The 25,617-nt window shown below is 40.4% G+C and overlaps 1 protein-coding gene across 1 annotated transcript in view; it reads left to right on the top strand.

Moving 5' to 3' along the window:
* The window catches only part of LOC477353 (ankyrin repeat domain-containing protein 26-like), a 148,557-nt gene that overhangs the window by 18,726 nt on the left and 104,214 nt on the right, over positions 1 to 25,617 (top strand). Inside the window, exons 5-9 of the mRNA XM_038574499.1 lie at positions 13,544 to 13,658; positions 13,816 to 13,989; positions 15,488 to 15,594; positions 19,404 to 19,474; positions 22,290 to 22,323. Coding sequence (XP_038430427.1) covers positions 13,544 to 13,658; positions 13,816 to 13,989; positions 15,488 to 15,594; positions 19,404 to 19,474; positions 22,290 to 22,323 — 501 coding nt within the window. The remainder of the gene's footprint in view (positions 1 to 13,543; positions 13,659 to 13,815; positions 13,990 to 15,487; positions 15,595 to 19,403; positions 19,475 to 22,289; positions 22,324 to 25,617) is intronic.

The following is a 25,617-nucleotide window of genomic DNA, read 5'->3' as shown; positions in this document are numbered from 1 at the left end:
AGAAGACAATTATTCTGACAGGACAACGTGAAGAACATTGTATAGTATAATTCAGGATCCTTTGTAATATAGATTGATGTCATTTGCAATAGTTTTTTTGCTGTATGATTTTACAGTAGCTAAAAGTGTTTCTTGTCAAAATTGTTAGTTTTTTAGCTCAGAGCATGATGCCAGAGTCCGGGAATTGAGCCCCACATCGGGCTCCCAGCAGGGAGCCTGCTTCTCCCTCTGCCTATGTCTCTGCCTTTCTTTCTGTGTCTCTCCTGAATAAGGAAATATAATTGATAAAAAAAAAAATTTAAAGAGTCCAAGCAGAAACCTCTGAAATGGTCTCCAAGCCTTCATTTGGTAGGGTAAACCAAAAACAACCCTGCATCCTAGGAGAGATGCAGAGGGATAGTGCTAGGAGAGCTAGGCAGTGGGATAGTGCTAAAGGATGAAAAGCTGGTGAGCTCTATCACATTTCTGCTTGATTCACTAGTCTGGCCCATTCAGAGACTGGATAGATTGTGGCAAATATCTGTAGTTACTGTCACCTTAAACAAAGAGTCGTTCCGCAGTTATTGTGCGCCTCTTATTGCTTCCAGAACAGATTAATAAGACGTCAGGTACATGGTATGTCACCACTGATACGGCAAATGCATTCTTTTCTATTCCGCTAGTGAATCAGAAATAGTTCATATTCATAGAGTATAGACAAAGTGTCCATTCATTTCATTTGCCTCGGTGTTTTATTAACTCATGAAGCTAGGCCATTTGAACATCCCCAGAATATCTCATTGGGCCTATCATACTGACACCATGCTAATTTGACATGAGGAGCAGTAAGAGGCTATAACGCTTTGGGCCCTTGGTAAGACCACATGAATTGACATATCCGTGAAGTTTTGAGGCATCTAGTGGGCATGCCAGGATATTCTCGCAGGAGTGAAATAAAAACTGCCACATTTTGAATACCTTTTCACAAAGACAGAAACTGGGAGACCTCTTTGGGTTCTGGAGGTAGCATATTTTACACCACTAATTCTCAATGTGTTGGGGGTGGGGTGGTGGGAGAATAATTCTCCTCGGGGAGCATTTGGCAGTGTCTGGAGACCTGTTTTTTGACATGTCAAAAGCTGTACATACTTATGTATCGAATTCGGTGAGTTTGTGCATAAGTGTAGACCTCTGTGAAATCATCACTGCCTTAAAGCCATAGTCCTACCCATCACCTCCCAAAGTTTCTTCCTGCTCTTATTAATTAGTTAATTAATTAATTGGTAAGAACACTTGACACAAGATCTACCCTCTTAGCAAATTTTAAGTATGCAATGCAGTATTATTAGCTATAGACACTGCTAACAATAGATTTGTCCGGAGACATTTTCGAGCCTCACAACTGAGGACGTTGCTGGCATCTAGTGGGTCGATGTCAGGAGTGCTGGTAAACATACCCAAGAGAGGCCTCCACAACAACCCACCATGTCCATGGTACAAGGTTGGGAAACCTTGTCCTACACTGAGTACTCCTTTCATCCATACACCTTGGTGAAACTAAAGAATGCAAGACTTCAGTGGTCTCAGAGCAGATGAATTGTGCAGCAGGTGCAGGCTGTGCTTAGGAGTCCCCACTGCTTTGGTCACAGGATCCAGTAGACCCTATGCTATTCATGGTGTCAGTGGTTGGGAAAAGTTGTACCGTGGATCTTAGGGCAAGCCCCTGTTGGAGAATCAGAGCGCAGGCCCTTGGGGTTTTCTGATCTTGAGTCCCCATCAGAAGCTTGCCTGTAGAGGAGTCCTATGGGAGACAGAAATGACTTGGTTTTAGTATTCCTTCTGTGCTAAGTCATTGGCTGGACAGCCTAGCAGAGACCCAAGGCCCTGGTGTGAGTGCTACGATGGATATGAAAATGTAGCAGCTGTGTCTACATTTTGAGCTACAGTTCAACTGTGCTCTCTATGGTAGATCCTCTAGAAGACTAATCCGAAGAGTGCAACTCCCTGGCCTCTATATTAGTCTGGGTCCAATCAGAAGATGGATATGACATAGTATTTTAAACCGTGGAAGTAAATATAAAGAATTACTAAATGATGATGAGATAGTAATGAAAAGATGGGACAGAGAAGTCTGAAGACAGTACCACAGAAGAGCTAACTTGGGAGGGGGGTCCAAAGTTGCTAAAGAAGGTGTGATTGCAGCACGATGGATGGCAGAGAAGTTTGAGTCCTGTATGTCTGACTTCCTCTGTGCATCCAATTACCAGCCTCAACTCATTTGTGTCCCAGAGGGTTGTTCCTGTTTGCCTGGAGATTGAGCAACTGGCCCTGGCCCATGTTCTGGTTTGCTTCCCTTCTTCTTCTTCATCTTCTTTCATCTTCATCTTCGTCTTCTTTGTGTTCTCCTTCTCCTCCTCCTTTCCTTCTTCTTCTCTTCTTCCTATCCCCTACTTTATTCTCCCTTGTCCCCCCCCCAACCCCCCTTGACCAGCATCAGAAGTACTCTTTCCAGCTGTGCACTCCAGAGCATGCAGTCCTGGCCCCAGCCAGTGACCTGCCTATAATGGATACCATGCACCCAGCAAATGCTCTTGACACCCTACTCACTCTGTGCATCCAGTCCTTAGTCTTAACTCTGCTGTATCCCTAAGGGGTTTGTTGCATCCTTCTGCATGTGCATATGATACACTGGAGGCCTTGCACTGCTCTGCTGGTCCGTGGGCTCATTGTGCCCTGACACTCTCTATACATCCATTTATCAGACAGGACTCCCTGCACTCCTGAAGGATAGTTCCTGTTCGCATGATGAGTAGCATGGACTAGCTTTGGCCAGGCAACTCTGACTGTAGTTCAGACATCTCCTTCAATGAGATCTGAATCCCAGCCTTGGGATTTACCCATTCGGGTAATCTTTCTTGGGTAATCTTGCACCTTAGTATTTGGATTTCTTTTCTCATCTTTATAGTTGATCTACTGTTACAGTTCATCATTTTTTTATATTAAACGTTCCCTGTTCAAATTACTAAGTGGTTTGTCTCCTGTCTGGACCCTCACTGATACACTATCCCTTCTTTTTGGAATGTGCTTCTCTCCCTCTCACTGGCTAACCCCTTTTCATTCTTTAATTTTAGCTTTGATACTGCTTCTTCCTGTGCATCCATCCCTGACTCACTACCCTTATTTTTACATGACTCCATAGGCCCTTTGAGCTCACCTGAGATGTGGCATTAAACTCGCCTCTACTCCGTGAACACCGCAATGTCATGTTTGTTGTTCCCTCACTGACTCCCACAATGCCAGAATACAGGTTTTCAGTACACGTTTCTGATTTAACTTTGGGTCCCTTTGAGGTGGTTCTCCCAGGTCAGGGATCTCCAGTAGACTATGGCCCAGGTCATCCTCAACACACTGGAGCCCTCAAATTCTCATCATGGTTTAATTACGACATAGTTTCAGTTTTCCTCAGTAGATAGAGTGGACTGCAAGGGGAGAGATGTCCAAAAGAATAAATAACCAGTTATGAAAAACTGTTGGTTGTTTTTTTTAAATTTTTATTTATTTATGATAGTCACACACACACACACACAGAGAGAGAGAGAGAGAGAGAGAGAGAGAGAGAGGCAGAGACATAGGCAGAGGAAGAAGCAGGCTCCATGCACCGGGAGCCCGACGTGGGATTTGATCCCAGGTCTCCAGGATTGCACCCTGGGCCAAAGGCAGGCGCTAAACCGCTGCGCCACCCAGGGATCCCCGTTGGTTGTTTTTTAAAGATTTTTATATTTTTGAGTGTGAGAGGACACAAATGGGGGTGGAGACAGAGGAAGGGGGAGAAGTAGACTCCCTGCTGAGCAGAGAACTCGAGGCAGGGCAACCCCAAGGCCCCTGAGTCCTGACCTGAGCTAAAGAAGCCTTATTTAAAAAAAAAAAAAAAAAAAAAAAAACCTTATTTTTTTTATTTTTTATTTTATTTATGATAGTCACAGAGAGAGAGAGGGAGGCAGAGACATAGGCAGAGGGAGAAGCAGGCTCCATGCACCGGGAGCCCGATGTGGGATTCGATCCCGGGTCTCCAGGATCACGCCCTGGGCCAAAGGCAGACGCCAAACCGCTGCGCCACCCAGGGATCCCAGAAGCCTTATTTTTTTTAAGATTTTATTCATTCATTCATGAAAGACACAGAGGAGAGAGAGAGGCAGAGACACAGGCAGAGAGAGAAGCAGGCTCCATGCAGGGAGCCTGATGTGGAACTCGATCCCAGGACTCCAGGATCTCGCCCTGTGCCAAAGGCAGGCACTAAACCACTGAGCCACCGAGGGATTCCCTTAACGAAGCCTTTTAATGGACTGAGCCACCCAGGTGCCCCAATGGAAAGTGTGTGGTGAATTTCTTGGCAACTCTTAAAAGGAGAAGACATTCATGACAGCCCTGAAGTAGAATTGGAAAACCTGAGCTAAGGGATTTGGTAAAGCATTTATATCTCAGTTGTTTTTCGTCATAAAACCTATATTACCCTAACACTTTGTTATTTTCATTAGTATAACTACCAGATGAGTATGCGGCAATGTTGAACCAGGACATATATGAGACTCAGATGGGGATGGGAGTTCTAATCAGGAACTTTCTAGAGGATGTCTGTTCTAGATCCAAAATTGTTTTCCACAGAAGTCTGGGAATTGGAAATCTTAGGTTTCAGGTGATTGTGAGAAAGTCTTTGGGGGATCCACATAGCATTTGACCAAGGAACAAAGAAGCTCAGAGTTGGACTACCATATACTCTTTGAGTATCTCTGATCTATAGAAAAACACTACAGTCAACCAAATTCTTTAACGTACCTGGAGTCCTGGTGTGGAGTTCCTATCTCCTTATAGCCTGGTAATGCCGTTGCCTCTCATCGCAGGTTGCATTAGGAAATGTCAGTCTTCTCTTCAGTTGTCACTACAGAGAGCCTCTACTGGTCTCATAAGTCACCCTGGGGGATTCTAAGGGGACAAAAGATAATTTTCTAGCTGGCACCTGTAAGAGACAAATGCTTGATGCTCATAGTTGCAATCATTCACACGCACCAAAACCATTTGGTCTAGCTAAGCTGAATAGGGCCAAGAAATGGTTTCTTGTTGTTGTTACCCCTTTGTTTTTGTTCATTGCTCTTCCACCAATGAACATATCTGCCCTGGAACTAGCCACTCTCTCAGAAGGGACCCTAGTGGTCTCCAGAGTTCTGTAGGTCGTTCCAGCAGCAATTTCTGAAGACGCAGACCCCCTTAGTTTCTAGGTTGCTCATTCCAAACAACTTCTTGTCAAATCATGCAACCTACACACACAAAATGGCATTAAATGGCCTCTGAAATAAGTGCCTACACTTCTATCTATGCATTTGTCTTGCTGTAAAAATAGACAACAAACTTCCCAATTTTGCTGGTGCATCTTGTGCAACAGTAGTTTCTGTTAGGTTTTGTTGGTCAATTTCTTTTCTCTTTTCTTTTCTTTTCTTTTTCCTTTCCTTCCCTTTCCCTTTCCCTTTCCCTTTCCCTTTCCCTTTCCCTTTCCCTTTCCCTTCCCTTTCCCTTCCCTTTCCTTCCTTCCTTTCTTCTTCCTTCCTTTCTTTCTCTTTTCTTTTCTTTTCTTTTCTTTTCTTTTCTTTTCTTTTCTTTTCTTTTCTTTCTTTTTTGTTGTTCTATTTGACAGAGAAAAAACAAGGATAAGGAGCAACGAAGGGAGAGGGAGAGGCAGGTTCCCCACCGACCAGGTAGCCTGATATGGGGCTTGATCCCAGGACCCTCAGATCGTGATCTGAGCTTCTGAAGGCAGATGCCTGACTAAGCCCCCACTCCTCCCCTTTTCTAAGCAGGCTATAGTCCCAATATGAGGCTTAAACTCACAACCCCAAGACCAAGAGTTGCATATTCTATCAACTAAGCCAGTCAGGGGCTCCTACTTTGCTTAATCCTTAAAATCATTAACAAATGTAATAGGAATCTGGTGAGTGAGTTTGGGGGTAGCTAGTTTTGTATTAGCTGTTGTCATGGGTTTGCTCCTGCTTTTTTCTATCTGCCTCACCCACAATATCGCGTGTAGTCCAGTTGTAATTAATTAATGGATCAATTACCACCACATTAAAAGAAGTTTCTGTAGACATTCGTATACAGCCTCGGGGTGTGTGTGTGTGTATCACATACACATAAATATGAACAGACTATCCTGTTTGTATTTTACTTGATTTTTTTTTTCAACCGCATCATACCATTCTTCATATAGATCTTTCTGGTGAAATCTTTCCCATCCAATCCGTGCCTTCCCTGAGTACCTACGAGAAACTGCCAACTTTTGTTAACAAACATGCAGTTTAAAAAGTGCTTTACTTTCATTACCAAATAAATACACAGATATCAAAAGAGTGACCACTTACAAGTTATAATGGGAAAATATTTCATTAGAAAAAAGAAAAAGCCAGGATATAAACACATCACGAGGTGTATGCAGGATTTACATAAGGGGAAAAAACCTCCTGGAAGCTAAGGAGGGATGTCAAATTAGACTTAAGCGCAAAGGCATAACGTGCATCTAAATACACTGATTCAAGTTGATTGATTCTGTTACCATTAATTCTCTTAACCTAATTAGAAATTCTCTCCATGAATTCTTTAAATTTGGCATAGTGATTAAAAATTCATCTCAAGTAACGTAGAGGTAAATATTGCCAAGAGAATATTAAAAAAGAGAAGATTAAGAAGGGGAACTATGGACCTGTATTGGATACTAAAACATATGTATAAAGAAGTTAAAATACTAGAGTACTGATTCAAGGTCAGTTGAATCCAGTGTAAAACCCAGAAACAGAAAAACATAACAGAATGTATGATAAAGTGGCATTTTAAGCTAGGTGAGAAAAGATGGATCATTTTTTAAAAATTTTTATTTATTTATGATAGTCACAGAGACAGAGAGAGAGAGAGAGAGAGAGAGAGGCAGAGAGACAGAGAGACAGGCAGAGGGAGAAGCAGGCTCCATGCACCGGGAGCCCGACGTGGGACTCGATCCCGGGTCTCCAGCATCGCGCCCTGGGCCAAAGGCAGGCGCCAAACCGCTGCGCCACCCAGGGATCCCGAGATGGATTATTTAGAAGAAGCAAATAACTATTTTTAAAAACAGTTCTTAAGTGTTGGGGCGCCTGTGTGTGGCTCGGTTGGTTAAGCCTCTGTTTATTTTTATTTTTTGTGTTTGTTGATTTCAGCTCACATTCCTCCGTGTCTCTCTCTCTCTCTCTCTCTCTCTCTCTCTCTCTCTCTCTCTCTCAGAAAAAAAAAAATCTTTAATGTTGTACCACACTGCAAACTAAATCTTGGATTGATTAAAGATTAAATTGGGGAATAACAGCAAAAAATAAAAATAAAGAAAATGTAAACGTAAGGCTGGGCCAAATCGGAGGATTATGAGGCATGCAGAATTGCGTTTTCATTTCATCTAGGGAATATGAATTGTTCTCCCCTTGTGAGCTTGCACTTGATGATACACATTGCCAAGTCTGACCATGAGAACAGTTTTCTGTTGGCTGCATCTGCTCCATTCCATGGAGACTGACAGGGGTCCCTAGGGATGTGGAAGAGGAATCAACTGAGGGAGAGCATTCGTTAGGGAAGTATTCTGGGGGAACATGCTTTCATGCACTCTAGCCCTAGTCATATATAAATACTACTTTTTTTTTTCTTAAGATTTCATTTATTTATTCACGAGAAACTCAGGAAGAGGGAGAAGCAGGCTCCCTGCGGGGAGTCTCGTGCGGGACTCGATCCCAAAATCCAGGATCAGGACTTGATGAAAGCAGATGCTCAACCACTGAGCCACTCAGGGGCCCGGAAGACTACTTTTCCTCACCCCAGAGTCTTTTGCAAATGTCCCGTAATGCTCAGCCGTCCCGGCAACATTTGAGGGGAAGCCAGCCCAGGTCAAGGGGATCGCGGAGATTTGAGAGGCTTGGGCCTCCTGGGCCATGCTCTTTGGGCACCCTTGGCCATGGGCTCCTTGTGAGCAGGCGAGGGACGCCAGTTTCTGAGGTGCACAGGCGCATTTGTGTTTAGCTGCATTGCTGGGTTACATTTGTTCTGCAGAGAGAGATTTTGAACCCCGGCGCTTGGTCGCTGGGACGTTGCTGCGAGGCCGGCTTGGCTTATCTCCAGCACTAAGTGTTGAGCTCTAGAGGCGGCGAAAAGCTGTGTCTGTGAAGCCTGAAAGCTTTGCGATGAAGACCGTGTTTAGCTTCGGGGGTAACGGGCGAGCTGCCCTTGGGCTTCAAGATCAGCCCGCGGAGGGCCGGCTCTGGCGGCGTCTGAATGGTACCAAACTCGCCAGCCGGGCCCTGGGTACCACATCCCAGACAGAGGTCTCAGAAAGATCCACAAAGCTGCCAGCGGGGGCAATGCAGCGAAAGTGCAGCAGATTCTGTTGCTGGGGATAAATGACTTGAATGATAGAGACCACACGAACAGGTGATAGGGACTTTGCAGCGGCGGGGAGGAGGCAGGGTGGACGGGGAGAGGCGCTCACCTTGCTGGCCTGAGTCTGGATTGCTGAGCCCTGGCTGACCACCAGGGCGCTTGGCCATCTTTCTTCTGGTGGCCCCGCAGCACTAGTTGGTGGAAGCTTACCTGGGGTCCACTCCGGCCCACTGAGCAACAAAATGTCTTCAGCTGCCTTTGGGCCCGTTCATAATTCTCCGTAGGGAGCACTTTACAGACAGTTTTGACGTGATTTAATGGATTTTCAATAGTAGTAGAAACGAAATTAAGGGGACGCCTGGGTGGCTGAGTGGGTGAGCATCTGCCTTTGGTTCAGGTCGTGATCCTGGGTCCTGGGAGCCCCAGTCGGGTTCCTAGCAGGGAGCCTGCATGTCCCTCTGCCTATGTCTCTGCCTCTCTCTCTGTCTGTCTCTCATGAATAAATAAAATCTTAAAAGAAAAACAGAAATGAAATTAAGTATATATGGTATTTTATTTTTAATGGACATCTTATACGAGTGTTATTAAAGAGTGCATGCTGAGAGAAGTAATTCCCAGAATTACTTTGGATACAGGGCAGTATCTGACTTCTGTGTACAGTTTGTACCTATGTCATTTACTGAGGGACCTTGGAAGGAGATTTGGAATTGGGAAGATGGTTCTGTCTGTGAATAGGAAGTCTCATTTTTCTGAAAATGTGTACTCTTCCCGTGTTTATCAGTATTCCACAACGCAATAGAAACGTTGCGGTTTTAGAAATTTTGAGCTTTTATGTACGGTCTCTGTTCTTTTCATTGTGATAAAATTAAGAAAAATTTTGCAATCACTCCCTATATTGTACACCTGCACCTAATATAATACAATGCTGTATGTTAACAAACTGGAACTAGAATAAAAACTTAAAAAAATTTTTTTTATAGAATACCTTCTAGTTATTAAAATGTACCTCAAATTTCTGCAAATTATTCCTTGACTAACAGCTGAAAAGACGGATAAATGAATGGAACACGTAAGAAAATGCCAAACACCTAAGTGTATGTTAAGACTTTATAACTTGATGCTGGTGACATTTCATATTAGTAGGAAAAGGTGAATCATTCATAATGTTGATGACATATCTGCTATTTGGAGAAAACTAGCTAGAATTGTATCTCATAAACATAAGTTCCAGATGGAATACAGATTAAAAATGTTAAATCTGCAAAATACAGTACAAAAGAAGAAAACACGAATGCTTCTGTGCCCGTTTTTTTATGTTGACAAAGACCATTCTAAGAATGACTTTAAAAGCAAGAGTTCGGGCAGCCCAGGTAGCTCAGGGGTATAGCGCCGCCTTCAGCCCAGGGCCTGATCCTGGAGAACCCAGGATTGAGTCCCACGTTGGGCTCCCTACATGGAACCTGCTTCTCCCTCTGCCTGTGTCTCTGCCTCCCTCTCTCCCCCTGTGTCTCTCACAAATAAAGAAAATCTTTAAAAAAATAAATAAATAAAAGCAAGAGTTCTGGAGGTTGATTCAGCCACATAAAAAATTAAAACTCTCTGTATATCAGAAAATAATATAAGAAAAGAATGTCCTTGCAAAATATTTACAACATATGTGTATCAGATAAAAAAAAATGTCTTTGTTTTACAGGGAAGGTATTAAAGGAATGAAATAGGGGGGCCTCTGGGTGGCTCAGTCAGTTGGCTGCTTCCGACTTCCTCTCAGGGTCATGATCTCTGGGTCCTGGGATTCAGCCCCTGGTGAGGCTCCCTAGTCAGTGGGGAGTCTGCTTTTCCCTCGGCCCCTCCCCTCTGCTGGTGCTCTCTCTCTGTCAAATAAATTAAAAAAAAAATCTAAAATATAAAAGGAATAAAATCCCATTTTCCATGTGTAAGCTTTGTGAAGATAAAGAATGATGGTACTTATACTCCTGGTTAAAGTTGTTTTTGACTTTTCGGATAGTTCGTTGGTTAAGTCCCAATTGAAAAATATGTATTCCTTTTACCCATGAATTTTATTGATGTAAAGTACGCTTAGTAAATAATTAAAGATAAACAATATGCAATATGCTTTTCTCAGCACTATTTACAATAGCAATGTATTAAGAACTCATCTAATGGCCTGTATAAATTATAGGCAGTGTATCCATAGGCTGGACTACTATGTGACCGCTGAATGTGGCAAAGATAATTGATACACATTAACATGCAAAGCTGTACTTTAGTAGATCATTAAATGAGGGGAAAAAATTGTTTTGATGATACAAACAGATAAGCAGACAGACAATGGTTTTGTTATAGCCAAAAAGATGTGCAAAATATAAAACTAGTTTTCTTGTTTCTTAAAAAAGAAGTCTCTGATTTCTACAGGAAAAGGTATATAAAAATTCCAACAAAGGTTTATTATCAATGAAGTAATCCAGGAGAACAGCAAGAATATGAATCTTGTTGTAGAGACAAAAAGAATTTCTATTTACTTTTAAGAGGCTTCATTGATTTATTTGAGAGGGAGAAATCAGGCACACAAGCGGCAGGGAGGGGCAGGGGGACAAGCAGAAACCCCGTGGAGCAGGGAGCCTGATGACGTAGGACTTGATCGCAGGACCCCCGAGGTTCATGACTTGAGCCAAAGGCAGATGCCTAACTGAGTCACCCAGGTGCCCCTCTTTCTATTTAAAAAAATTTGATGGGCCAGGATTGGTATTTTCTGACAACCTTTATTTAGCCTCTTCAGAAGTAAGGGGAATATTTTTATGTGTATTGTAGATTTTATTATGCATACATTAAATATATACATACGATTTTGTTATGTATGGCTTTATAACGTGTAATAAGTAAATGATTAATAATTTGTTTTAGTTATTAAATCCTTATGAAAATAAAAAATACAAATGATACTGCCATAGCTTATAGAATTTTTGTTTCCCTCTTCTGAAAAAAAAGTAGCAAATATAAATTTTCATTGCTATTTCAAAAGTATTAGTTTACTTTACAAAAGTTTTCTTTAAAAGTACTGAACTTTCCTGTTGTCTTGGTGGCTGTTTGTTGAGCATCAGACTCTTGATTTTGGCTCTGGTCATGATCTTAGGATTGTGGGGTTGAGCCCCCTGTCGGGCTCCATGTTCAATGGGGAGGCTGCTTGAGATTGTCTCCCTCTCCGTCTGCCCTTCACCACATTCATGCATTCTCTCTTTCTCAAAGAAATAGATAAATCTAATATATCTTTAAATAGATATATTAAATATAGTATATATATTAATAGATAAAAAATCTAATATATCTTTAAGTAGATATATTAAATATAGTATACATATTAATAGATAAAAAAAACTATTGAACTCTCCAAATGTATTTATTCTTCAGTCCATGTATTTCCCAAACAGAACCTGAACACAGGATATGTAGCAGACATAGTCTACTCAGGATCTTTTTCATTCTTAAAAAGACTTCATGTTGCCCCGTATGAGCAAGATGAGAAATCTTATGCATTTAGTTTTTAATGCTTTCATTTTTAAGTAATCTCTTTACCAACGTGGGGCTCGACGTTTAAGGACACATGCTCTACTGACTGAGCCAGCCAGGCAATCTTAAGATGAGAGATTTTATTTTATTTTGTAAATGTTAAAAGATGTATTTATTTTAAAAGGAGAGAGAAGGTCATGGGAGAGGGAAGGGACAGAGGGAGAGAGAGGAACCCAAGCAAACTCCACCCTGAGCATGGAGCCTAATGTGGGGCTCCATCTTACGACCTTGAGATCATCCTGAGCCAAAACCAAAAGTTGGACACTCAATCAACTGAGCCACCCGGGTGCCCCTAAGGTGAGAAATTTTAAATGGAAGTATTAGGACTTAATCTCACGTGAAGCTTTTCCTTGGAACGTCCTGTCAAAGGAAAACATTTCTGAAGATCGGAAATTGTAAAAGATTACCTTTACCTGCCCTTTTGACATTTCGATAATATTAAATACTAATATTGGTAATTGGAAATACTTGATTTCTATGAATCTAAACATTTTCTATTAATTAAAATGCTTAATAAAATGAGCTTCCCCACCGCCCCCCCCCCGCCCCCGAAAAATAAAATGAGCTGTCCCCGTTTATTTGAATCCTGAGTTTCTTTTGGCTTAAACTTCCTTGTAAACCGAAGTAAGAATTACTTAAAAATATCCCTTTGTTATTTTAGTCTCTTTTACCCGTAATGCTTTCAACTACTGAAAATTATTTTAGTTCTTGAACAGTGTAATTCCAAGTATATGACTAGAAGTGCAACAGACCTGTTGAATATGTCATTATTTCATTTAAGGCACCGTAGAGTGTATGATGCCCCACTAGTTATGTACCAAGAAGAAATTTTTAAAAATCATGCCAGCTATAGTTTTAAGACATGTTGAATTAGAAATTGGATTCCAGTGTCAGAGATATTAAAAGGTGACAAAAATGAGCATCTTAGAATCATTGAAATAGAGTATTCTTGCTCATCCTTAAACGTAGCTGCAAAGTAGGCATAATTGGATAATTTTACCTAATTGTAGTGGGTCTTTGTAAGTTGTATTAATAGTTATAATAATACTTGTGCTAGGAACTAGTATTCTAAACACTTTGCATGGATCCTCGCTTAAGGATCACGACAAGAGGTCTTGTGAGATAACTACCTTTTATTTTATTTATTATTACTATTGTTTGGTAACCTCTATAACCAACAGGGGGCTCGAACCCCTGGCTCCCGGGATCGAGTCACATGCTCTTCAGAGTGAGCCAGACAGGTGACCCGAGATAACTATTTTTATGCTCATTTTGTGGATGAGGAAATTGCGATAATTATAAGTGATAACAATTATGTGACAGAGTGCAAATAGGAATCATACTCAGCTTGAGCTGCCTCCTGAGGTCATGCTCTTCCTAAACAGATAGGCTGCTCTTTTAATAGAGTGGTGAATAATCACTAATAAATACTGTACTTTCTTTAAACGAATAATAATTCTTTGTTTTGGAGTCATGAGAAAAACATGGCTCCTTAAATTATGTGAATTAATTTCGTGTTTTGAAATAGTACAGTGTAATTTCCTGACAATTCCTTTCACTTTCATAGGTCTGCTCTCCACTTGGCCTGTGCCAAAGGCCATGTATATATTGTGCATATCCTGATGTATTTGGAATGTGAGCTCAACCTCCGTGATGAAGAAAACAGGACAGCTCTAATGAAGGTGCGTGGTCACAGCTAAGTCTGCCTGAGATGGATTGGATTGAAGTACTTGGAATGAACATTTGTTGCATTTAAACATAACTCTTTGGTGAAGCCTGTGGCATGTTTACTTCAAATTCCCAGAAATTACATTCTGTTTCTTGGTGTAATGCTTACAGGCTGCACAATTCCAACATGTAGAATGTGCAACTATTGTGCTGGGACAGGGTGCTGATCCAAATATTAAGGACGACGAGGGCAACACCGCTCTCCATTATTCGGTGTTCGAGGAGAACATCTCAATAGCCAAGCAGCTGCTTTTACACAAAGCAGACATAGAGGTCAAAAACAAGGTACAGATCAACTTTTTTTTACAATGTATTTGACATTAGATATGTATCTGTATTTGCAAAAGATTTTATTACGTATTTTCATATATAGATACACACACAGAGACCCTGAATTTTATACCTTTGGTCCTGTCATCATGGAAATAACTCCAAAACCAAGGCAGGGGGAGGGCTAGAGAAAATAAGGAGTATGTAAAATCTAAGATCCATCTCCCAGGCCCCCTTCCTCCCCAGTAATAATATTGTCGTATGAGTGCCTGGAAGTAGATGATGCGCTCAGAGCCCACAAAGGATTGAAGGCCTAAAGGGGAGTGTGGTGATGATGGAGGGTGAGTGCTGTGCAGGGTCTTAGGAAATGGATGCTTCTGGGAATGAATAGGAGACTGTGACCCAGAGGAGTAGCTTGGGTGAGTGTAAATGGGAGGAGAAAGCAGCAGGTTGTAATAGGCCATGGGCGTTCTAGGCCCTAAGGTTCAGAAGCAAGGGATCAGGTCATGACATCCTACAGGGGCATCTACTTGTGCTGGTAGCCACTCTGCCAGCCATGTACCATGGTGAGGTCTCCCATTCCAGAGAGTAGCTCCTGCTCAGCCTATGTAGTTCCTCAGTGGGGTGGTGGGTGTCCATGGGGAGCTGGTGATGACCACATTTGCGAGTCTCCCTGCTCTTTCTTTGATGTGCATTACCTTCAGTGGCTGCTCTTGCAGAAACACTGTTGTGTGCCATAGTTAGGGTTGATTTTTCATATTTGGAAGCTCAAGCATTTCCTGAATGAAAATATTTTGATTTAATTGTCTAAGTTTTCACTTTAAATAATGATACTTTGTATTTTTGAGTATTTCATTTATTTGAGAAAAAGAGAGGATGAGAGAGAGCAAACGCAATTTGGGCTTAAAGGCAGAGGGATGGGAAGAACAGGCCTTCCCACTGAGCCAGGTAGCCTGATGTATGGGTCTTAGATGGTGTGGAATAGTGTATACCATGGTATATATTGTGAGAGAAGCAAAGATTCTTGGTGCCAGACAATGTTTGAAGCGAGTTTGTAGAATGACTGCAGGTAATCTGTTGAAGAGGTAGCAGAGGTCTATTTTTTAATTTTATTTTACTTTTTAAAGAGATTTTATGTTTTTGAGAGAGGCAGCGAGCAAGCAGGAGAGAGAGCACCAGTGGAGGGGAGGGGCAGAGGGAGAGGGAGAAGCTGACTTCTTGCTGCAGAGGGAGCTCAAGGTAGGGCTCCATCCTGAGACCCTGGGATCATGACCTGAGCTCATGAGCTGAAGGCAGATGCTTGACCAACTGAGCCACCCACACTCCCTGAGAAAGCAGTCTTTTAAAAAGAAGGAGCAGGTGGTAAAAACACAGAGGTATGAGAAGGAAGGGGCTAATTTTATTTACTTTCTACAGTATATGTTTTAAGTTTTGAGGAATGTATAGTAATTTTAAAATTTAGCATGCAAATATGTAAATTTATAAATTATAAGTTTTTTTTGCACTTTTACAGGATGGCCTCACACCAGTTTTAATTGCTCTAAAAGCAAACAAAGAGCAAATGGTGAATTTTTTAGTAGGAAAAGGAGCAAGTCTACCTGCAGGGGATAAGGTTAAAAGGTACAATATTTTTTTGTTTTGTTTTATTTTTTAAACCTTAGTATTTTGTCTCGAGTGATAACAATTTCTCATGTCATAAACTTTATCTTAATAAGAGGATTAAGTTATAGTCATATAGTGAAAAATGTCAGGATGTCATCTCTTAGGTAGAAAGCAATTATTCTGACAGGCCAACATGAACAGTGTATAGCAGAATTCATATTTCTTTGTAATACTGATTGATGTCATTTGCAATAGTTTTTTTTGCCATAGGATTTTATATTAGCCAAAAGGGTTTCATATTAATATTATTAGTTTTATAATGGGGACTTCTAACTTGTAGTTTACTTTAAGACACAATTCTGGATATCTGAACTCTTTTATTAATATTTTTTAAGATTCTATTTCATACTTTTCTTTAAAAGATGCATAATAAGCATAAGTAGGAGTTGTTTTTTTTTTTTTTTTTGGATGACTCTTTGCTTTATTACTTTTTGTTGAAGAATACTGATGTTGTTAGATGATCCCGAAGTGGTTAATTACCATTACCAGATACTCTGGGTTCATCAGTTTTTATTCTTTTTTATCATTTTCATTTTTAATTGGAATGGATTGAAGGATGAAAGAGAAACATAGGTAAATAGACTCTTCCTTTAATGAGGAGAAATCATAGGTGAGTGATAAAGAGAAAAGATATGGACTTTAGCTTCACAGAAGACTAGGTTTAATTCTTAGCTTGCCTCCTTGCAGGGTATGTGACCTTGGAAACATTACTTACCATCACCAGATACCTTTCCTGATATGAAAAGGAGGATAATAATATATCCTTCAAGGGTGGTTGTGTGTAAATAATATTTTTATATATATATGTGTGTGTATATACGTATATATATATGTGTATATATATATATATATAAAATGTGTGTGTGTGTATATATAATGTAATTTAGTGCCTACCACATGCTTAACTTAGCATCATTAATTGCAACTATGACTGTTTTCTTTTCATTAGTGTGAATATTATTACTGTTTTAAGCCTATAGATAGCTTTTATACCGACCTGGCCTCCAGGTGGCTTGGAGGTACAGTGTACCAGTTTAAGGAAAAAATGGGGAATTTTTAAAATGATTTTATTTATTTATTCATGAGAGACACACAGAGAGAGGCAGAGACACAGGCAGAGGGAGAAGCAGGATCTGGAGCTCCAGGATCATGCCCAGAGCCAAAGGCAGACGCTCAACCACTCTGCCACCCAGATGTCGCAGACTGGGGAATTTTTAAAAAAAATCCTTCACCTATTCAGATCAGTGACCTCAGCATAGTTTCTTGCTCATCAAAGGGTTTTACAATAGCAACTTCTACTATAATACCCAAGTGGAACCAGAGGCTTCTTTTTTTGTCCCTTCATTTTAGCCGTGGGGTTAATTTACAAAGATGAACACTTGGACATGTTAGTGGTCAATTCTGTAGCATCATGTGAGATATTACCTTGATGAAGTATATCAGATTAGGTGCTTAAATACTCTTGAGTTCTTAAGGATGAAGTTATCTCTCTGTTATTTTAGAATAGCCCTTATGCTTGCTGTAAAATATGCTGTAAAAGATGAACCATGAAATATAGTCAGTCTTCTCTTTAGGGAGGTTTTCTTAAGATGTATATGGATGGACTGCAGAAGAATATGCTATTATTAATAGTATTAATATGTACGTGTTTACATTAAAATGCTAGTTATTACTGGGATACCTGGGTGGCTCAGCGGTTGAGCGTCTGCCTTGGGCACAGGGCATGATCCCGGGGTCTGGGGATCGAGTCCCACATCTGGCTCCCTGTGAGGAGTCTGGTTCTCCCTCTGCTGATGTCTTTGCCTCCTCTCTCTCTCTGTGTGTGTCTCTCATGAATAAATAAATAAAATCTTTTTTAAAAAGTGAAAATAAAACATGCTAGTTATTTCTCAACTGAGGTTTAAAATGTAGTAAAATAGTGTTACTTCCTATGTAACAGCTGAGAAGGTATAATTTGATTCAGGCACTTTAGGATGGCAGTGAGTTAGGGCCTATCATCACCCAGAAATCAAGCAAAAGGCTAGACTAGTTAGAAGTAGCAATGGGTGCAGGATTCTTTATGTCAGTTCTCTTGAGACCTTTATCCTTAGGGATCCTCACTGTATCTGTTTCATTCCAACTATAACCCTTCTGCATGGGGTTCACATAATGTTATATAGCTGGGTGCTTCTTTAAAGATATTTATTTATTTATTTATTTATTTATTTATTTATTTATTTATTTATTTTTTGAGAGAGAGTGAGCATAAGTGAGGAGGAGGGGTGGAGGGAGAAGGAGAATCCAACACTCTGCTGAGCTGGGAGCCCAACACAGGGCTGGATCCTGAGACCATGACCTGAGCCAAAGGCAGATGCTTAACTGACTGAACTACCCAGGCACCTCAACGTCTGTTTTTACTAACTAGTTACTTGTGTCCTAAGATGTTCAGTTTCACAGAAAACTCTATACTCTTCCTTGTGGGTTATCACCTATACTTTCCCCCTTGAATTTTCCAAGAACCTAAGGATTTCCCTAAGACCAGAGAGGCAGTCCTCTTTTATAAGCCATTTGGATGGAAAAAGGGACATGCTCATCATTCTGTGGTTTCCTTTGATTCTGTTCCTGCAGCATTGCTATTGAAACTGGTTCTGCAGTCCAGTCATGATTGACTTTTGCTAACAGGATGCCCTTACTGATCCTCATTCCTCAGTCCTCATGGTGATCCACACTTAGAATTCAAACGTAAACTTTTTTTTGTTTATTACGTATGCTTATATGCTCAGCTGCTCTTCCAAAGCCACTGGCATGCTGTTCCGACAGCTGGACCTCCTGGCTTTAGCCCCATACACCCTTCCCTTCACATTCAAAAACTTTACGTGGAAACCATATATTAGCCCAGACCTTCATGATGAATTAACCTTCAAGGATTTTGTTTGTCTTTTCTGCTAGCAGATTTTAGTTGGGACCATTCTAAACTATTAAAGAAGTTCAAATACTACAGGAAGAGACTGGACTTTCCTTTCCCCTTTGTTCCTACATCTGTACTCGAAGCCTGCTTTATTTTTTTTTAATTTTTTTAAAAGATTTTATTTTTATTTATTCATGGGAATACACAGAGAGGAGGGAGAGAGAGAGAGGCAGAGAAGCAGGCTCCATGCAGGGAGCCTGACGTGGGACTCGATCCTGGGTCTCCAGGATCACATCCTGGGCTGAAGGCAGCGCTAAACCACTGAGCAACCCGGGCTGCCCCCCAAGCCTGCTTTAAATCCTGTGGAATACCTTTTCTTATTAGGTCATGGAAGGTCTCATATTGCCCTTCCCAGAGTTGTGGGCATCACCTTGCCTGAGAGGCCACGTTTTGGGTATAATACCTCATTAAATCCTCCTAACGGCCTTGTAATATAAGATGGTAAGATTCCTGTTTTATAGAGGAAGACTTTGAGTGGAAGAGAAGTGGCTGGTCCAAGAACAAAAAGCTGCTGGTTTTAGAGCTAGGACTTTGGGATTTGAGACACTTTCCATTATGGCAGGCTAACTCTTAGTTTACTGAGCTATAATGCCCTCAATTCATGACTGGTTCACCTTACTTTTGTTTCTCCTTTAATTATAATTAGATACTTAATAAAAAAAGTTTTTAGAACTAACAAATTTGAAGTACCTATGGGGTAATTTAAGTTTTGATGTTAACCCTGATATTGTTTGAAAAATCTTAAGAATTTGATATATCTGGTAAATGTTTTTCATATCAGTATTAAAAAAGTCACATTGTCACTCTTTCTTACACGTAGCAATGACCAACTAATTTCTGAACATGAAGAAGAAATGAAACCTGAAAATTCTTCAGAGAATCATGATCTAGGTACGATTTTTTAGAGTGAATTACTTATGGTGGTCCTAACATAGATGAAGTCAGAGTGAGGCAGTTTTGATAATGAAAGAGCAATGAAAAAACAAAACAAATCCAATGTGTAAATTGCATGGGTATTTGTTTTGTTTCTTAATTTCTTTCTTAATAGTCTAGGATTCAGAATTTGAGAAGTTCTTTTTGGTAATTTAAAATGTGAGGCAGTATTGTCTGAAAAGAAATTCGTTATCTTAGTATTTTTTAGATTTTGTTTCTTTATTCCTAAGAGAGACAGAGAGGAGAGGCAGAGGGAGAAGCAGGCTCCATGAGGAAGCCTGATGTGGGACTCAATCCCAGAACCCTGGGATCACAACCTCAACCAGTGAGCCATCCAGGTGCCCTCATTATTAGTTATGATACTTAAAATATCATGTGATATCTTTGTGTAAATAAGAAAAAAAAATATTTAAGTTGGTATGTTTTATGTTTCCTTTATCAACATGTTATAAAAGTTATACTGGTTATACAAATGGATATTTTAACTTTTACAAGTGGATTTCATTTAGTAAATATTATTATAGTGTGATTTGTCTCATTATCCTTAAAACTGGAACTCTGCAATACCTTGCTGGTACTTTACACAAATGGCAAACAATAAGAACTGCAAAACTTAGCTAGTGTGCAGCAATACCAATGAGATTGCTTGATTTTTAAGGTGATTACCTATCCTACAGAAGCCTGTTGAGGAGCACAGGTTATTTTAGATGCTGTTGCATCAACGCAGTCTCACTATTTGTGACTTCACTTCTCTTAAGTCAGAATGTGATATGTTGACTTCATTAGGACAATGTTCTCTCCTGTTCGTTGCATAATACTGTAGTTTTTTGGAAATAAGACACTCTGTTACCATTAGTCAAAAGATGATCATAATAAATATTCGAAAAGGGCAACTTGGGCTCAACAAATTATAATAAAAGCACAAAAATATTTTTTTTATTAAAAATTTTATTAAAAGCAGTAACAAAGATGTTACCGTTGCTCCCCAGAGGTGGCACCTAGTGCACTGCATGGTCTGAAATGTAGGAAGAAACCTTTAACTTAGTGGATCTCTATCACAGAAATCTTTAGGTTGGCTTTGGTTTTGCAAGTTATAGGAAGCAAAGATGAAATAGAGTTTTGGTCTTTCAAGGTGCTCATAATAGAGCTGTCTTTGTGTTGTGTTTTTTTTAAGATTTTAATTTATTTATTCATGAGAGACAGAGAGAGGCAGAGATACAGGCAGAGGGAGAAGCAGGCTCCATGCAGGGAGCCTGACATGGGACTCAATCCAGAAAGTCGGGGATGAGGGCCTCAGCCAAAGGCAGACACTCAACCGCTGAGTCACCCAGGGGTCCCTGTCTCCTTTCCTGCTTGGCTAATTATCAACAGCTTCAGGCATATTTTCACATGCCAATATCCACTGACCAGAAGAACTGTGTTTGTCTCTGTGTTTCTTTTATATAGGAAGAAAACTCAGAGGCTTGCAGTAAACTTCCCCTAACATTTTATAGGCTAGGTAACATGACTTGCTTGTTCCTAAACCAGTCACTGGTAAATCATGTACTATGATTAGCTTAGAATAATCATTTCTCCTTTTGCAGGTGGGGTGAGACCACATTCTTTGTATATTGGGACAATAAATATCCAAATAAAGCTGTGGTTCTCCAGCAAGAATAAAGAATATGGAATGGCTGTTGGGGAGGGAGCCAGCAGGGATTGATTGGAGAATTTGAAACAGAAGAGTTATCAGATTAGATTTGAATTAGGGCCCTTTGGCTATGGCATAAAATGGGGCTCACCAAGCTTTTCTTAAAAGGGCCAGATAGTGAATATTTTAGGCCCTGGGGTCTCACACTCTACCATTGTAGTGTGAAAGTAGCCATAGCAATATGTATTGAGATAGATGTGACTGTGCTCCATTAAAACTTTATTTACAGAAACAGATGGCAGGTTGGATTTGGCCTGTGGCCATAGTTTGCAGGCGTCTCGTGTGGAGGATAGATTGAAGAATACCAAGTTAAAGATACTGGAAGACAAAGGAAGCTTTTATTTCCTTAGCCAAGTATCAGTCCATTTTGAAATTTTCGGCCCTCTCTACTGAACAAGTCAGGAGGCTCAATTCATTCCATTTAAAATGTTCTTTTTTTCTAGGCCTTATGTCTTTCTCTAGAAAAGATTTTAAGAAGAGTTTATTTATTTGAGAGACAGACAGCACAAGCGAGGTGGAAGGGCAGAGGGAGAGAGAAAAGCAGACTCCCTGAGGGTCTCCACCCAGGACCCCGAGATTGTGACCGGAGCCGAGCCAAACTTTGTGATGAGGTGTTTCATCCTGAACTTAGCAGTCTCTACTGAGGAGCTGAAGAAGTTCCGTTGTGCTACAGCCAAATATGTGTAGTCTGTTTTAACTGCTCCTACTAGTGGAAGTCCAGGAAAATCATGCTATTTAAGTTTGCCATTGTCACTTTATGATAATGATTCTGCTAATGATACCATTTCCTGTCAGTCTCATAGGGTTTGGTTACAATAATGGTAACCATTAGAAACATCCACTTGTATGTACCACATTCTGATAACTAGAATTCTTTTCTTGCATTTGGTAAATAAAGAGAAAATGAGATTTCTTAATGCATTAACTGCCTACCAATAGTACAGTTAATATCCACTGTAGTGTGGTTTCTAGGTGTGGTCCCAAAGGAATACTTTTTAACCAATCATCATCGGTCTTACACTTTTAATATTCTGTATTTTTCTATTGTTGACTTAAAATGTATTTTGCTGCTTTCTTTACTAGTGGCTGAGAAGTCTGAAGAAGACTCCATAAGCAGGTAGGACTTTTATGGATTTTTAAAAACGATGTGGTAACTAAGGGAGTGAAGAGGAAAGGATTTGTTGAGTGTTGTCTTCTGGGCTAGACACTATATTATGTGCTTAATACGTATTACTTACATAGTCATTGCAATAGTTTCACCAAGGAGCTGTGCTGTTATAGCCTACTTTTTATTAACTAGTCAGCTGTAGTTCAGGGAGGTGGATTAATTGACCCAGGATTCCATAGTTAATGAGTAGCAGACCCATGATTTGAATGGTAGCTCTGTGTGGCTCCCACATACATTTTTTGCCCCTCAGCAGCACTGGAATTAAGATACAGATCTTAGATCATCCCAGAATGTCAAATTTCATGTTAACTCTGAAATAGAGTTTTCTTAAGAACCAGGCAAGTCCAAGAATTCTCCTAATACATTTGACACAACTAGTGATAGCTAGAGGTAATTATTGCGGTGGGAACTAGTTTCTGGTTTTTACTGTCAAAGATTTTGAAGTGGATCTCAGTTACCTATGGCCACAGTACCATAGCTTTTTACATAAGCAAGCCCTAATCTGGCAAGCTCTTACATATAGTGACATCTGCTCTCCTTGAGATGAATGATTTTTCTGAAAGTGAAGGATATGTAATCTAGGTATAGACCATGTTACGTTAATTAAATTTATCATCTATTTAGAGGATATTTCTAACAATTGTCTATTTACTGACTTCTCAGTCTAATTTTCCCTTTAGGCTGGCACCCTTGATAAGTTCTGTGAAGCTTTTTCTATTTTTGTAGACTTTTTTGCTTTTCTCCATGTCCTTTCTATACTCTTCTCTTGATTTTTTTTTAACTTCTCCAATTTTTCTTGCTGTTTCTTTTATTCCATTACTTTTTTTATCATTTCTGCCAGCTAAGGATTCTCCATTTTTCTACAGACAAAATGAAAAGCAGATAGAATTTCAGGGTTTTAAAGAATCTTAGAGATGTGTTAATCAAAATACTCTCTGATGCTGTAACCCATGTTTAACATCCTTACCAAGTGGTGGTTGAAGTGGAGAATCTGAAACTCAAAAGGGATTAAAGTGACTTAAAGAACCACACTGGGTTGAATAGGAAAGAGTTTTTGAAATGATGTCAGAATATTTGGGTTTATGACAAGATAGACAAAGATCAATTACAAAAAGAAAGAACACAAGATATTGGGTGTTGTTTAGAAAAGCATATTAAAATAGAGTGTTCTGTGGTCATCAAGACAGTGTGGTACTGGCACAAAAACAGACACATAGATCAATGGAACAGAATAGAGAACCGAGAAGTGGACCCTCAACTTTATGGTCAACTAATATTCGATAAAGGAGGAAAGACTACCCATTGGAAGAAAGACAGTCTCTTCAATAAATGGTGCTGGGAAAATTGGACAGCCACATGCAGAAGAATGAAACTAGACCACTCTCTTTCACCATACACAAAGATAAACTCAAAATGGATGAAAGATCTAAATGTGAGACAAGATTCCATCAAAATCCTAGCGGAGAACACAGGCAACACCCTTTTTGAACTCGGCCACAGTAACTTCTTGCAAGATACATCCACGAAGGCAAAAGAAACAAAAGCAAAAATGAACTATTGGGACTTCATCAAGATAAGAAGCTTTTGCACAGCAAAGGATACAGTCAACAAAACTCAAAGACAACCTACAGAATGGGAGAAGATATTTACAAATGACATATCAGATAAAGGGCTAGTTTCCAAGATCTATAAAGAACTTATTAAACTCAACACCAAAGAAACAAACAATCCAATCATGAAATGGGCAAAAGACATGAAGAGAAATCTCACAGAGGAAGACATAGACATGGCCAACATGAACACGAGAAAATGCTCTGCGTCACTTGCCATCAGGAAAATACAAATCAAAACCACAATGAGATACCACCTCCCACCAGTGAGAATGGGGAAAATTAACAAGGCAGGAAACCACAAATGTTGGAAAGAATGCGGAGAAAAGGGAACCCTCTTACACTGTTGGTGGGAATGTGAACTGGTGCAGCCACTCTGGAGAACTGTGTGGAGGTTCCTCAAAGAGTTAAAAATAGACCTGCCCTACGACCCAGCAATTGCACTGTCGGGGATTTACCCCAAAGATACAGATGCGCTGAAACGCCGGGACACCTGCACCCCGATGTTTATAGCAGCAATGGCCACAATAGCCAAACTGTGGAAGGAGCCTTCGTGTCCATCGATAGATGAATGGATAAAGAAGATGTGGTTTATGTATACAATGGAATATTACTCAGCCATTAGAAACGACAAATACCCACCATTTGCTTCAATGTGGATGGAACTGGAGGGTATTATGCTGAGTGAAGTAAGTCAATCGGAGAAGGACAAACATTATATGTTCTCATTCATTTGGGGAATATAAATAATAGTGAAAGGGAATATAAGGGAAGGGAGAAGAAATGTGTGGGAAATATCAGAAAGGGAGACAGAACATAAAGACTCCTAACTCTGGGAAACGAACTAGGGTTGGTGGAAGGGGAGGAGGGCAGGAGGTGGGGGTGAATGGGGAGGGCACTTGGGGAGGGCACTTGACAGGATGAGCACTGGGTGTTATTCTGTATGTTGGTAAATTGAACACCAATAAAAAATAAATTTATTTAAAAAATAAAAAAAATAATAAAATAAAGCATTCAAGAGAGTCCGGAGCAGCATTTCTTTTTGTTGGTTTAATTGAAGGAACTAGCATACTTCAGGGTTTCTTTCCTTTTTAAAGATTTTATTTATTTATTCATGAGAGACGGGGGTGGGGGAGGCAGAGATACAGGCAGAGGGAGAAGCAGGCTCCATGCAGGGAGCCTGACTTGGGACTCGAACCTGGGTCTCCAGGATCATGCCCTGGGCTGAAGGTGGCACTAAACCGCCGGGCTACCCGGCTGCCCTACTTCAGGGTTTCTGTTTAGAAACACTAAAATCAGTTGAGCCACTGGCAAGAGTGTTTACAGCAAATTAGGAATGGGGATATCATCGACTTCTACCCCACCTTACAGAAGGTGGCTTAGATCCTCTCAAATAATGGGGGGAATGGAGATTCTGAACTATATAGATGTATGGCCCAAGGTAGTGGTCTTGTGATCTCTCCACCTCCTTTCGTAATTCTCTGATGCCCTTCCCGTGTATGCGTAGGGTTTGGTGGGGTAGGACTAGCTGTCAGATCAATAACGAAGCTTCATCTGGGTAGTTGGTAACATGCCTACATTGAGATGACTGCGTGGATGACTCAGACTCCATTTAGCTGGTTCTCCAGGAGCA

Source organism: Canis lupus, chromosome 25 (genome assembly GCF_011100685.1).
Source record: "Canis lupus familiaris isolate Mischka breed German Shepherd chromosome 25, alternate assembly UU_Cfam_GSD_1.0, whole genome shotgun sequence".
NCBI classification, from domain to species: domain Eukaryota; kingdom Metazoa; phylum Chordata; class Mammalia; order Carnivora; family Canidae; genus Canis; species Canis lupus.
This window is presented reverse-complemented; position numbering and strand designations above follow the sequence as displayed.